General features: G+C 30.0%; 2 protein-coding genes across 2 annotated transcripts in view; both read left to right on the top strand.

Annotated features, from left to right (window-relative positions):
* The first annotated feature begins 3,312 nt into the window (after positions 1-3,312).
* On the top strand, positions 3,313-6,376 carry LOC126842995 (uncharacterized). The gene is made up of 7 exons (XM_050580283.1): positions 3,313-3,811; positions 3,872-3,988; positions 4,058-4,207; positions 4,943-5,161; positions 5,227-5,452; positions 5,548-5,802; positions 6,018-6,376. Exons 2-7 carry the CDS (start codon positions 3,914-3,916, stop codon positions 6,107-6,109), a joined length of 1,017 nt encoding a protein of 338 aa, XP_050436240.1. The 5' UTR covers positions 3,313-3,811; positions 3,872-3,913; the 3' UTR covers positions 6,110-6,376.
* Positions 6,377-10,617: 4,241 nt separating this feature from the next.
* The window catches only part of LOC126843674 (elongation of very long chain fatty acids protein AAEL008004-like), a 45,820-nt gene continuing 40,634 nt past the window's right edge, over positions 10,618-15,803 (top strand). The window contains exon 1 of the mRNA XM_050581349.1: positions 10,618-10,932. The gene's annotated coding sequence lies outside the window, so the exon portion shown is untranslated. The remainder of the gene's footprint in view (positions 10,933-15,803) is intronic.

The following is a 15,803-nucleotide window of genomic DNA, read 5'->3' as shown; positions in this document are numbered from 1 at the left end:
TCAAGTCGTTTTTCTCCATAATGTCTCCATACATTGATTTGTACTTAAACTCAGTTTTTTAGGTTTGTTATTATAACCTAACCTAACGGTCTGTTAAAAATAGGTAGTTGTTAGCTGTTAGGAAGGACATTGTTGTTCAATTATTAATTTTTTTTTTGATAAATTTCAACAACAATAATCAATATTATTATTTTCTTAATTTAAAAACTTTGAAACATTAGTACTTAACCAGGGCGGCCATAATATTATACTACTTAACAGCTGCAAGAATTTATATTCAAATTCAATTCCGGTAAATTTGACTAGTAAGTAGTATTATATTTTACTGTATTTGTTTTAGAATTTTATTTATACCTCTACACACACCATATGATGTACTTATATATGGTAAATAGTATTAGCATGAAATACATATTATTAATCGCCTGGTTTAAAATAATCATCCCTAGACAATGTATTATTAAGTACCGTTAAACACTTAACCAAACCGAAACCTACATAAGAATAGATTACCGCGTGGGTGAGTGCATATATTATAGGTTATGCCATTGGATAGTCTGTAGTTTAAAGTTTAAATTTTAAAACAACACCTCGTTGTAAAACGGATATACCTTATCCGCTTGGCATCGAAGCTAAAATTGTATAATTAATTTTAGTACCTACATAATATACACACCTAATAATTGTTATTCAATCTACCCATAATGTGTACACTTATAAAATGTATGTGTAGTAATAATAATAATATTATAGTATTATATACCACTACAGTAATTTAGTATAGCATTATATTATTTATTATATTACATAGAAGATGAATGTAATGTACTTTATTAATAATTGTCTACGACGTGTGTCTTTGTGTACTCGTGGTTGAAATACTTTTAGTAATAAAATACAATGAAAATAAACATTTAAAATTTTTTTTTTTTTAATACAATTTAACTATGAGAAATGCAGATTGTGTATTGAAAATTTTAACACGAACGTGATTAATTTCGCACTTAACAATATTTTTCAAAGTTAAATTTTAATCCTATCAACATAATATATTCCTGTTATTTATGTATTAAACGTTGAGTAATGAGTGCCTACATAGAGTTTATTCAATGTTTATTCAACTAATGTTACATGGATATATTTTAAATATTTTGTACAAAAATAACTAACATCATTTAGAAAAATTAATATTATACCTTCTCTCTTTTATAAAACAATTTTCTAATGCGCAATTTGTTTTTGTTTACCTAACATGAAACCTGTGTTAAACCGGAATCAATCATCAGGTTTTAGTGATACAGTTTCATAAGGCGACGTAGTATGGCTGCGTTTCGTTAATTAATTAAAACCTCCTTTTTTTTAAAAGCAGTAAAACGGGATTAATATTTCCCAGCCTAAAAGCTTAAACTCAAAGGTATGCAAATACCGAGCATCAAATTAAATACTATGCTTTTGAGGGTTGACATAAATATTTTGGTATGTAGGGCAAACGGAAAAGGCAATTTCCATACGGATGAAAGAGCATGACTGGACAGAGAAATCAGCGATAACTGAACATACTGGACACAAATCACAATTACTGTAATTACCAGTTTAATAATACTATTTACATAAATTGTAATAATAATAATAAAACAATATTTTATTGATCCGTTTTAATCGCCTACTGCGATAAAGTAAATTCAGGTTTACTTCTAAATTACTTGACATAACTTTTAATTAACTACTGTCAACAATTGGAATTAAATTACTTATCAACTTAGTTATAACGTAATAATTAGGAATTTATTCCTAGTACATTTAGCTTGATATTATTAATAATAATAATATTAATAAGAGGCTTGACTTGACATTTGTATTTTCTCATATTTACCGAAATTCAAGCTATGTACATAATGAGACCTCAACAAATAAGTTGTGATCCGATATTAAAAGCCGAGCACGCTTGTGCTCGGATTTTAATTTCAAACTTTTACTTAGTATAGTTTCCGCTTTAGCTCGAGAACAAAATATATGGAGGTATATGTCAAGAAAATTCATTTGGAAGAATTCCAAAAACCAAGTGGTGTACGAAAAATGGCAATTAGTTGCCATTTTAGATTCCTACTTGGCTGGTAAAGTGTGATATTTGGTTATACATTTTAAAAAAAGTCAAGAGACCTTAATAATTACAATTAGTATACTCTTAAATCTTAATTTGACAAAAGAAAACTATTTAATACCGAATGCTGAAAATGTGCGTGGTACTAATTTGTGTCAGTCACGAAAAGTAGTACCTAATGTTTATCTAGGTTACTATAAGTTAATGTTGACGAATTTTCGTACTTAGAAAACAATATCACGGCAGATGGTAAGAAATCAAACTACGCATTAGATTGGCAAAACCCGCTTAAAAAAGAAAAAAAGGCAAACTATTCACTTTAAAGAAATTAAACGTCAACACCAGAAAGAGACTCATCAAAAGTTACGTCCGGAACATAGCATTGTACGGTTGTAAGACTTGGGTCATAAGCGAAGCTGAAATAAAAGCATTAGAAACACTGGTGTCTCTGGTGATGTGGGGCTGAAGGCACGTGGAAAAGATTTAATATAATAGAATAACTGGATAAAAACCATTAAAAACCATTAATATTTGTAATTTTTCTCACATAGATATTATTAATTAACAAAAAATAATTTTTAAATTGTGCCTCGATCGACACTTTGTGAATGTAATGAATAATCCAAAGTTTTTCAAAACTAAAATCGGGGTATATTTAGATCAACGTACTGTTCGAAGTAGAAATATATAATATTTTTATACAAAAGAAGGGTCTGTATATCTTATAAAAGTTAAAAACAAAAATGAAATGTCCAAATATGTATTAATATATATTATTATGCTTACAAGTTTTAGCTTAATACTAAGGATTGGTGAAAAATTGCCTATATTATGCATCGTAATAAAAGGTAGTATAGATTATAAAATGCGTAATTAATTGTAATAAGAAATAATCAACTGTTTATTTAACGACTCAAACTGTGTGTATACAATTGAATGAAATACGTTAATTAAATGGAACAAGTAACAACTCGGTATTACTCAAAATAGTACTTGCAGCATCTTCTAAAATATAAAAAATGTATTTAAAAAAAAACGCGGTGAATGCATGTTATCACCTCTTATCAATACACGTCAGCAACATAATAAAAATATAATACTTACTCATTCTTATCATTTTTGCTAACCAGATAAAATACTCCTTACTTACCGTGTTAACCAAGGTTATACAGATAACGCGCGTGCATTTTCTAATAATTATTTCATTTCGAGATTACAGATATTAAATTATTTTCGTATGAAATAATATAATATAAATTCATTTTATTATATTATGCATTTTAAAATATTGAGTATTATAATGGTAAACAAATAAAAACTTTTTCTCTAAGTCGCCAACGCTTTCCTACCGATGACTTAAAAGACTGTGATATAATATGTTAAATTTTTTTATAATCCCTTGTAACTACTGATTTTGGATTTACTTCAACTCCACCGTTTAACCAAAAACAATCTGAACTGTATCCACATTATCGTTAGCAAATGATTTCTTATTCATCCACTGCATTCATGTTCGATGTTTTTGCAAAGTTCTAATTCAGCGCAATCAACTGACGGCTGCCATGACGGACAAATCTATGCTAAACGATTTTACGTTTAGAAGTGCGCCACACCATACATAGTCAAATGATGATTTTACCGTACACTATTAAACCTATAACTATAGTTTACAATATTTGGCGGTTAACCTGAACCTGACTAGTTGATGAAGTAAGTCAAACTTGCATTGATTAATATCGTTTAATATACATATTAACTTGTTTTCAATAGTGTAATAAGTTATATTAGTAAGAATTTGCGACAGAAGTTGCAATGCAGAAAGAAGGAAAGCCCAGGTTTCTTAAACACCACAGCAACAGTGTACGAGGTGTTGCATTTAGTCCTCGAGTGAGTATTCTTACCTATTTGCTTACAACGTTCATTATTTGTTATTAACATCATTGTCGGTTTTTTTAGGACCGATATTTGTTTTGCTCTGGTGGTTACGATGGAAAAGTGAATTTATATTCATCGTTACGCATGGAATTACTTATGTCTTATTCAATTACTACCATGGCCATTGCAAAAAATGTGAATGCCGTTAGATTTACATCGGACGGATCTAGGGTAAATAATGTTAAAAATTAATATTAATATTAATGTTAAGGGTTAAATGGCACTTATTATGTTATGCTAAAACTCGAATACTATTTTTGAGCAAGTTTCTTTGATGATAAACCAACTTAGCTGTTTTTTGAGGGTTTGGATTTTTTATTAACACTGGACTATTATTAATTATTGTTAAAATAATAACCTAAAATAGAATATTGTATTCTATCAATAATACCATTTGTGATAGTATACGTTTTAAGATTGATTTTTAAGGAAAATGAAACTCAATACCTATTCATAATGTTGTTTTTATGATGTACATTATACAGATAAACCCATCTATTGTTAAAAGAGACAGCGACTAACTTGCATTTTCCGAGGGATAAATATAGGTATGTGGGTACACGTTTTCCTCATTTTTACCTCACTTAAATGCACGCTTTGATTACTAGCATGTCTTATCTTTTATGACATCTCATAAGATGACAATATATTATTTATTAATAATTGCCATGGAATAATAAAAAATATTTAAAAATTATACGACCATTATTTTACATTGATATTTTTAAATAATTAAAAAATCAGTAATTGTTCTGTATATGCCATTATATTACACGTATAAAAACAATTTAAAATTTAGTCCCTTTCACAATTTTTTGATATTAAACATATGAAAATGAAAACTTATAGTCAAGCTGTATTACGGATTGTAAATGCTTTCGGTTAACAAAATTACTTTCATTTTAGATTTTAGCGTGCACAACATCTCGAAGACTATCAGTAGTGGACGTAGAGCGTGGTGAACAACTTTTGGCCTATGACAACTGTGCGGCAAGTGGTAGAGATCGAACAGGTTTGGCCACCGATCCCACGTCGCCTAACATTGCTGTTTCAGTAGCGGTCAACGGCAAAGGTCTCACATTGTTAGACTTACGAATGCCTCTGCCCTTAGATTACGTTTATGATGTATGTTGTTACTGTTGATGAAATATTACTTTGAATAACTAGTTTTATTATTTTGCTTGCGATAGTTGCACTCGAGTACGATTCGAGATATAGTTTTCTTAGAATCGTCTTGGCCCTGGGCCACCAGCAACGGTCTTCTTAGTACTCTGGTTACCGCGGGCTCGGATGGTTGTTGTAAAGTGTGTACGATGGACGGAAGAATCCTGCACACTTTTTATTCCGGCCGTCACTTAAATACTGTGTGCCCAACTCCTGAACCGTTTCAGGGTTTTCTATCCAATGGATTTTATAGTAAATATATTTGTATCTATTATTATAAATGGCTGTTCGTAGCGTTTATGTTTTTTTATTGTCATTTACTAATGCATATATATTTTTTTTTTTAGGTGTTATTATGAGTGGAGGTGACAAAATTACTTCTTACGTTCCTAATTTGGGTATTCAAGAGAGTTTTAGTGAGAACCGCGAGAAACCAATTTGGAAAGTTAGGTACACGTCCAACGGTAGTTTTTTGTACACTGTATGCGAAGGTGGCGTTGTTCGAAAATACAGAAGATATCCAGATCGACATGAATATCTCGGTGAAGTATACTCGCACAAAGGCGATATACAAGACTTGGATATCTCGGCGTACGATGAATGTATCCTTTTTTCATTTACACATTGTTTGATTTAAACTTGATCTTTTACTGATTAATATACATAAATATACATTATTTATACTTAATTTTCGTTTTCATGTTAGCTAGCTAATCATTAGGTTTAATGTAGTTTTAATTATGTATAATAATTTGACTATATATTTTTTTACTTATTTTATTATCAATTTTTATCCTTAAAAAAACATTTAATACAGATCTGATTACAGCTTCAAAGGATCGAACTGTCGGTGTTCTACGTTTGGGAGCTCCAAGTCACGGATGGACAGACTATGGTGAACTAACATGATAGCCTAAAAACATATTGTTGTATTGACAACGTACCAAGATAACTTAAATTACAAAGAGTGTAAATTTGTAAATTTTTTGACCAAAAAAAAAAAAATCTTAGGGATTTTAAAAGACATTTTTTCATGCCAACAAATACACCAAAATAATGCGTGATATAATATATTTAATTGAAAAATGAAAATGGAACCTTTTGGATTATATGTATATTAAAAAGTATATAAAATAATATAATTTTTACAGATGTGAACTTAACAATATTACAAAATTGGTTGTTTGTTAATTTTTTGAATATACAGATTTTTCTATGCAACGTGAATATAAATATTAATATATTACGTTATGTATTTGGATAATATTATTGTCCGTATTCCGAAGATAGTTAGTCTAGCTTATGAAAATGTATTGGAACGTTTTACCAATTATTATATATTAATTGTTATGATCAAATCTGTTCAGGAACACCTCACCGTGTAAAATTTTCACCTGCATAAAAATCTAGTATAGGGGTTAGCCGATATTAGAACCGATACTTGATATCAACCAATATTAGTGGTTTTTTTTTATGGAAACCAATATTTGAACCGATACAAAAAAAAACAACAAAATAATGCATTTACGAACTCTTGTGGTTGGCATATTATACAAGAAGATTTGTTAATTGTTAAAAGTATCTATTTTATTTTAAATTGTATTCGTCTCAAAAAGATACTTATATATTTTAAACTTCCCTGTATGGTTAATTTGTTCAAAGGAACATTGATTGTTAACAGTTAAAACTAATATTGAAACTATTTAAGACGGACAATGTGTAATTATTAATTTGTATATTTATTATTAAATATTTAGGTTTATAACTACATTATCTATATTATTACAATGTATTTGCAAATAAGACTACATACTATGTTAATGCTATCATTGAGTTTAAACTATAAATAAGTTTTAAATAATAAACAATAATTAACGGTAGGTAATATGTAATATCGGTTTTATGGGGAATAGGTTTGTGCTATCGTTTTATTTTAATATCGAGTATCAGTTTTGTATCGGAATATCGTGTATCGGCCCATCTCTACTATTTTTAGGTAAAACTATTTATGCTAATAGCGTATGCTTTAAATATCACCAAAGTTATTGCATACATGAAGCACAATGACAATTTATTTATGTTAATTATACGTATCAAGTAAAATTATGAGAATTAAAAATACCTATATTTAGTTTTTACAAAAAAGGTACATTCATTTAAATGATTAGCCATGTACGAAATCAGCTTTGTCACTAGTTTACTAAGAATTTTATTAGCTAATTTATCCAGTCAGAACAGGTAATTATTATTGTTGCAGCACATATTTAAAAAAAAAACCTAATTGCTCATATGAGGATATATTTTATATGATGTTAATTTTAACTAGTATGACAAATTATAGTCGAGTGTTGCAAATCATTGTGTATTAGACTTGTCAGACAGGCTCCCTATAAAAGATGACATTTTTTTTTTTTACTTATTACAGTAACTACTTTCATTCTAATTTGTTCAATTATAGCTGGTAATAATTGGTTGGTTCGAATGTTGGGTCATTAACTTTGTCTCTTTATAATATAGATGCGTTAAATTTAAAAAATCTGTTAAGTCTAGTTGTAGTTTTCATATCTCAAGTTTAAAAACTACCCCAAAAAAAAAGAGAAATAAAAGTCGCAACCGTTTCAGCTGGAGGAAAGGATTTTGGGTTTTTAGTGGCAAATCGTAGATGTACCTATCTAAAGATTTTAGTAGAATAATGATTTAAAATCTCTTGAAATTTCATAAGAAATAAAATGTTAAGTTGACAACCAGTATTCGTTTTACCGTTTTGAATTCCTTAGTCGATGCATAGATAGGTATTTCAAGTTAAAAATCTTTGAAAATAAAAATAAATGGTTAATAAAAATATAATATGTCGTTTAATTTTGCGTTTTGTGTGTTCGATACCAATTTCCCATACAAAAATGACGTCCGAAAGTAGTTTAAATGAGAATACAAGTATACCTATTTACTTAAGTAGGTAATATGTAGTGCATACTTAAGTATTTACCTATTCAGATTTTTATGATACCTACCTTCGTCGTTAAAGATTATAACGGTAGTTAACTATCTGATTGTATACCTTACCATAATACACCTAATATGTATGCGTTCTTATAATATGTTTTAGTCGATAGAATAAATTATAGTCGGAATATTCATTAAAAAGAAATACTATAGTCTATAGTTAGTGGTAACTTGTTATTAAATATAATATGAAATGTTGTAAGACCGTTTTGATTTTACATACTAAAAACGGCGGATACGTTATTAAGAAGGAATGATAAACAAATATTGACGTTTTGAAAATATATTTACCGTAGACTTGACTTTATTTTTGGCTAAAAAAATTATCATAAAATAATGACATTTTTTTCCCATTGGGTATTTCTTTAATGTATGAAAATAATAAATCTGTTCTGATGCGGCCAATTTTTATCTTATTTTACATTATATCTTGTACAATTTACATTATATTTTTAATAGAAACAAATATTGCAGCATATGACCTGACTACATTGTAATATTGTATTTATGCGTTTATAAACTAAAATTATTATTTATGCCGAATAATAAAAAAATAATTGAATTTAAAACAAATCACGGAAGTCAAAATATATATCACCGAATTATTTTAGTTGACTAGACAGTTTTTTTACTTAATATAAATGGACATTTCAAAATTACCTTTTTTACTCGCTTGACGTTTCTATATATATTTTTTTTTAATGGACGCACTGTAAACTTTTGTAAGTATATCATACTTATAATTTAATAGCCGAATGTTTTTTTGGGAATTTTCGACAATTATTATAGAATTATCGAATTTTTATCATATTATGGACGTAGGCAAACCGTTGCTGTAACTTTAATGGATATACAGTCATTATACATATTAAGGGTAATGACTAAAATAATTATTACGTTATTGATAATAAATCATAATAAAAGTTCTGTTACAATGTATTTAGAGGTTAAGTTTGTTTACAAACAACAAAGCAATTAGGTGAGACCTCTATATCAGCTATTTCCATTTTAATTTATATTGTCCAATTATTCTACTCGAGAAATTACTTATTTAATGTTATAATATATTATGACGACTAACTGAGTATGGAATAGTGTACACTTTTCGTTTGTTAGGAAGTTATTACATTTTATTTCCTGTGAAAACCGGTTTTTTTAAAAATAAAATTAAAATGTATGCTTATAAATACCTACTACGGAGTTCAATTAGTACTTTCGAGTGTTTCTTACGGTACATACATAATATTATTATATTATACGTGGAATATCCCCGTGGAAATGATGCATTGACCTTGATAAATAAATAATTTATCAAACGAAAATGTTTATAAACAATAACGTGCGTCACTGCATTAAGGAAGGTATTTCTTGAAAACCCCAAGATACTTACCGATTATTGTTTTTTTTTTTGTTGGGAAAAGTCATTATTATTATTATTTTGAATCATGAGCCTCCGTTGCCGCTAGGTTTAGACTCGTGTAAATCACTTTGATATAGCTTCTAGTACTGAGAACTGGTGGCAAATAATGACTGACGGTAAGAAATAAAAGATAAACAGGCCATCATAGATCACGGTTAATTTATGTAAAATAATAAATTACTAAACATACTACATAGTACATAGACAAGACAAAAATAATTCTTCTGAAATAGAGGATATTACAATATATAGTTGACTCACTTGTGATCGTCACGAACAGTGCAAAAAAACAAAAATAGGTACCCAGGTTATATCTCCAAACAAAAAATGCCTTATTATTGTTTCATACTTGTATTTTATTTGAAAGTTACCTACAATGGTTGGTTCTCATATTTTTTTCATATACCTATGAATATGCTGTCCATAGTAAGTATAAGTTATATTATTTAAACTTTCGACTTTCGAGGTAAAATATCTCTAATATGAAAAAAATGTGACTTACACCATGGTAATCGGTAGACCTGGTAACTTGCCAACACGGAAAAGCGAAGCCGTTTTTTTCCAAAATGGCGGTAAACCGGCGTGATGTTTTACACATATAATCAAAAGTAAAAATATAATTAAAACGTGTGTGCGATCAATGCACGCCGGTAGTCGCCATATTGGAAAAAAACGGCTACGATTTTCCGTGTAGGGAGTTACCAGTCCTGGTTATAAGATCGTGTACGGAACGATAAATGATGCGATAACGATAATAATTATTATCCGACAGAGATGCGTTTGGTTGCTTGATAAGAAGAGCAGCCTGACTGAAATGTATTATTTTATATTGTGTGTTTGAACGCGGCTCAAAAGGGTGCGTGCGCACATTGGCCGGGCATTTTTATCACTGCCGCGATTTTTATCAATAGTCGGCGGTATAGCGGCAAATATTATCAATTTTTTTCTAAAATATATATTGATCGCTGTTAAAATATTTCGTTTGGTACCTAAGCCGCCAGATTGCTTTGCCATATAACGCGTATTTATTGGGTTTCCAGCGATTGTTATTCATTGATCTAAATGTCGGCCAATCTTAGAATAATTCGAAATCGGTGAAAAAAACGGTGCAATCGTGTTTTTGTTTACTCGGCCACCTCGGGATGACCGCCGTCGGTCGAGTAAATTGGCAAATGAAACAATGTTAAAATCATTCAACGTTTGCCGGGATAGATTTTCATCAATGCGTTTACAAACAATGAGCGCCAAAGTGAATACCCAACAACAATACACATTGTTGTGACAGTAGAATATTTCTCACAATTGTTAGGTAAGTTTACAAATAATATATACTAATGTACAATTTATTCAGTTTAGGTGTTTTGATGAATTTGTGTTTAAAGATTAGATGGTTTGTAAGAATGTTAACAAAGCTGTTATTAGTAGAGAATTCTTTTGTAGGTACAACTTAGTTTTTCCACAATCATATTGTTTTTATTGATTTTCCTATGCTGGGTTGTAAAAAGAAGTAATACATTTAATGATCCATTTAATGGCCACTAAATTATGTTTAAGTAACTTTTGAACATCTATCAGTCATTAAACGTTTATGCAACCTGGCACTAGTATGTGAATACCATTTTATCTTTTGATTCATTTTTCAATTTAAATGGTCAACTGATTACTATAGGGGTAAGATACAAATTTTGAAATCTTGACAGAAATCATTGTATTACTTACCTATCAAACGGTTAAGCGTTGCCGTTATATAGGCTGGGTGTATGTCATTATCACAATATATTTGTAGAATAAGTCACAAAAGTATCGCTGATTCTTAACATAGGTAAGCCGTAGCAATTTCTTAACCTATATAATACTTTCCATTATCTTTTACTCATTTGGGCGTAATATATTGTAAATAAATGTTAATATAAAGAAATTCAGATGATCAATTGTTTAAGTATTGGTTGGTGAAAATTGATGACGGTTAAATGTCTAAATAAGCCTTTAGGTTAGTTATACCTCCTAACTTGGTATCATTCAAAGATACATGGTATATTTTATATGTAACTTTCCGTAGGCAACCTAAAAAGTATTAAAATTACTAAGTATGGTATTTATTAAAATTTAAATAACGTATAAAATATATTTTATTCCTCTTAGATGAACAATTAAATTTTATGTAATCATTATTAAGCTGTTCTGATTTAATTTCTAACCATAAACTGGTTAACAATCAGGTTAATGTCTATAATTTTTAGTATATTTTAAAACAAATTATAAATTAAAAATTGTATGTAATGGTATGAATAGTTAGTGCCTTCTTTCCTTTGATATAGATTTACTCCATCTATGTATATTTTTCAGTGTGTTACGGAACAGAAAATCGATATAAATATATATAGCTTATTGAAGATGGAAAATGAAGGAGAGCCGGTAATGTTTATAATGAGCGTTTTGTTAAAGTAACCTATTGTCATCAGAATAGCGCTGCTCGTCCGATTAGTGTCGTATATTGAAGTAATTCTCAGAGAAGGGAGAGGAAACAAACTGAAATAGCTGCATTTACTTACTTCAGTTCTCAGGATTTGGTGAATTTAAACAGTTAGGTTTGATTATATTTTACAAAAAAGTGTCTATAGTACTAGTCAGAAGATAATAATATCTAGAAATCAAATTAAGTTGATATTATCAATGCCCTCACCATAGTTTCGCATGATCTAAAGATCTAAAATTTCAATAGTGGCCTTGAAATAGAACTTTATTTAAAATATGTAATACTAAATATAAACTTATTTAGTATAAAACATATTGGTTTATCTAATAGAGAATATTATTTATTAATATTTATGAATATTATTTAAGTTATCAAACCTAATAGAAAATTATATTAAAAACAAATTATTTTCAGTCTTGTTAACTCTTAACAACATGTGCTGGTACACCAAACTTTTATCTAGCTTATTTTTGATTATTAAACAAATAGTTACAATTCTATATTAAAACAAAAATCAAGTTCTTTTATAAGTGAATAGTTAATAAATAAAGCTAACTATTACCACATTGTTTTTTTGTGTAAAAAATCATTTTGTATTAAATACACATCGCGTGTAATTGAAAACAAATTATAGTGTGGAATTAAGAGTTAAAAGTTAGTCATATATAAAAATTTGATTTCATAATTTACGACTATTGAATAGAGCAAAATATTACATTTAGTTCATTCAGTCAATGTATATGTCATTTGTATAAATGATTATTGTATAAGCAAAATATTTTGAATATTATTACTTACAAGCATTATAACTTCTAGTTTTAAAATAATACATTTTTTTTTATGTTAGCTGTCTGGGCTTCATATACTTTTTTCGTCTTCGGTTTGGCCTTAAATTATGTGTGAAAAATATCATTTATCGTCTTATTTCTTTAATATTGTTTAAGAAAATAAATCTTACAACTTACGTATTAAAATTATTTGGTCAGTCTGGGTTAATATTTCTAGTCGTTTACTCTAGGTCGAGTTTTAGCTACCTATTTATATTTATCTAATGTATGTACATGTTTTAATACAAGTAATGGTTATTTTTGAATTGTTTTTGGTAAAAATACTGTTACAAAGCATTTGTAAGTATGTTTTTAACTAAACGTAGTTTTTACCAATCATAATTATTTCTTAATACATTCGAAACCCGGCGGCGTACCCATTTAGGACCTTAGGGGTCATAAGACTTTCTGACTTTTGAGATAAATACAGAACGTATAGTTGGGCAACACTTAATTGATCCAGTTCATCTATTGTCTTCTGGGGTCGTATCCGCCTTCGTCTCCTTCCGACCCAACTCGTTATATCTCCTGTATTCTCTTTTTTCCAACACCTCACAAATTTCTGATCATCACAGCAGTGATTTTTGACTAAAATAATCAAAACAAGTAATCAATTATAGAATTATTTGTATACAATCGTATCTATTCGCCTATATATATTTATCCTTTAAACTAGCGCTCTTCTCTTAACGATTTGAATGTTTGGAGTTTTCATTTAAATTTAGCATTTAAATGAAATATATTGTTGTACTGTAATATTTTCGCTAGTAGACACTGAACGCTGTTTAAAAGATAAAATTAGATTCACCTAGATGAAGGATTAAATAGTCGTACACTGTGACTAGAACATCGTCGTGGCTGTTCTCGCAATATTTTATAATAATTACCGATAAACGTATTCCACTAGCCTTGACAAATAGTTGTGATGCAGGTATGTATAGGTACGAATAAATATAATTAACTATCGCTGTTGTGCTATAACCACGGTGTTTGTTGTATTGATAGTGTTTATTAGTATCGCATACAGCGTGACACTGATGTCGTATATGATTCATACTTATCTGTATCATTTTTGAAAAAAAAATTAAAAACGTATCAAGTACTATTAGCTTCGATCTAAATACCTACGCCAACAGCTGTTGACGATGTGTCAATCGCAAGACGGATTTTTCTCGAGGCGGTTCTGGTTCGCATACAGTGGCCTCGTTATACAATGAGATTACCCACTTATGACCGTCAAGGCGCAATCACGGTGTTTTTTTTTTTTTTTTTTGTGTGTTTGGGAGAGCTTTTCGGCCGAATGTGCATTAGGTATTGGCTATTTTTCGTTATTGTTGTCGTCGTCCGGATCGGTAAGTCCGAATAGGTGTTAACTGCCAGCAAGTACATATCTCTGGCATACAAAAAATAAATAAATAAAAACTCGCCTCGGTTTTAGGTCAAGTTTCCGACGTTGTGTTTACGTGTCGTAATGGTCCTGTCGAGAATTCCTAATTGAATATATTGGAAAACGAAAGTGTGTGTGTGTGCGCGCCTCTCTTTACAGTGTTTGACGGGCACCGGCCTATACCTATACCAGAGCAACAAGGGGACGTGTCGTCGTTTATTTTACTTGTTTGACGTCTTAACGCTCACCATTATTATAATATACACAAATTATAATATGTACTTAGCTATTGGTCATTTCCAAAAGCACGTGCCGTTTTTGGGCGTGTGTAGCTCAGGCGAACGGCGTTACGATCTACTTTTACAGATTAGACTGTTTGGATGGTTACTAAAAACAGTACTATAATAATAATATTAATTACTAATATATTATTTAAAAAACAACGCGAGCGACCGTAACGACAACATGTAGTATATCCTATCGTTATAACTTATTACCCGTCCCGTTTTGGCATTTTGACCAAAGAGGTTTTGTAGTTTTCCTTATACACACGCGATATTACTTTTTACTTTGACCTTGCCTTGTGCGTTGTACATAATGTGTCATAATCCATAACCGTTCTACCCGTCTTCATTAGAGTGTAGGTACCTACCAATTACCACCGTTGCAGTATTATTGTAATAATTATAATGATAATATCAATAATTTGTTGTTGTGTATTGGCACTTGACGGTTGCGTAAAAGTAAGTACTCTAAGAATTTCAAATGACTAAATAAAAAAAAGTATTGCCCATTATTGTGTGCGCCGTATGAGTCGACCCAAGTGACAAGTCTACTATGGCGGCGGCGCGTGCCAACCACACGACCGGTTGGCGTCTGGCTGGTATTGTTATTAATATCGATTAAATAATAACAAGCTAGTCTCGTAATAACAATCATCATTGGATAATAATATAGCGGGAGCTGACATAGTAATTAGGTTTTTTAGGTATTAAAAAACGAATTGTCAAATGTCAATGAAAACATTAAAATCAACCGGTAGCCCTAAATTAAACTGATCTGATCTGATCGAAAATCGGATGCAACTGTGGTTGACATCGACGTTTCCACATCAGCCAGGTCCTAAGAAACGTTGTATCTCTTGTAAAACATCCATCAGGACCTACCTTGGAGTGAAGGCTGCGCAAGCACTTGTTTTTCGCGCCTTTGTACTGAGCACTGCTTCAAAATGAGCTCTAACTACAGAATGTGAAATATGTTTTAACTGCGTGTAGATACCTGTTATAATACATGATTGGTAAAATCAACATGCTGATGAAACACAGCGGTGGATCGTTGTGACCAGAATGAGTACCGTGGGTATTGTTGAAATAAGCTATATGATAAGATGTTAAAAACGTTGTACTTTGTGTTATTTTGGAGTTTTCTCCATTTTCTAAGCGCAGAATCGAAAAGGACCGGTGAAACAAATTGTACTCGGGCTCGATAAT

Source organism: Adelges cooleyi, unplaced genomic scaffold, assembly GCF_023614345.1.
Source record: "Adelges cooleyi isolate 19-005CV unplaced genomic scaffold, UGA_ACOO_1.1 ACOO_flye_CR_arks_rails_tigmint_CR_PRNA_574, whole genome shotgun sequence".
NCBI classification, from domain to species: Eukaryota; Metazoa; Arthropoda; class Insecta; order Hemiptera; family Adelgidae; genus Adelges; species Adelges cooleyi.
Note: the sequence above shows the minus strand (reverse complement) of the source record. Positions and strands in the feature narration are given on the sequence as shown.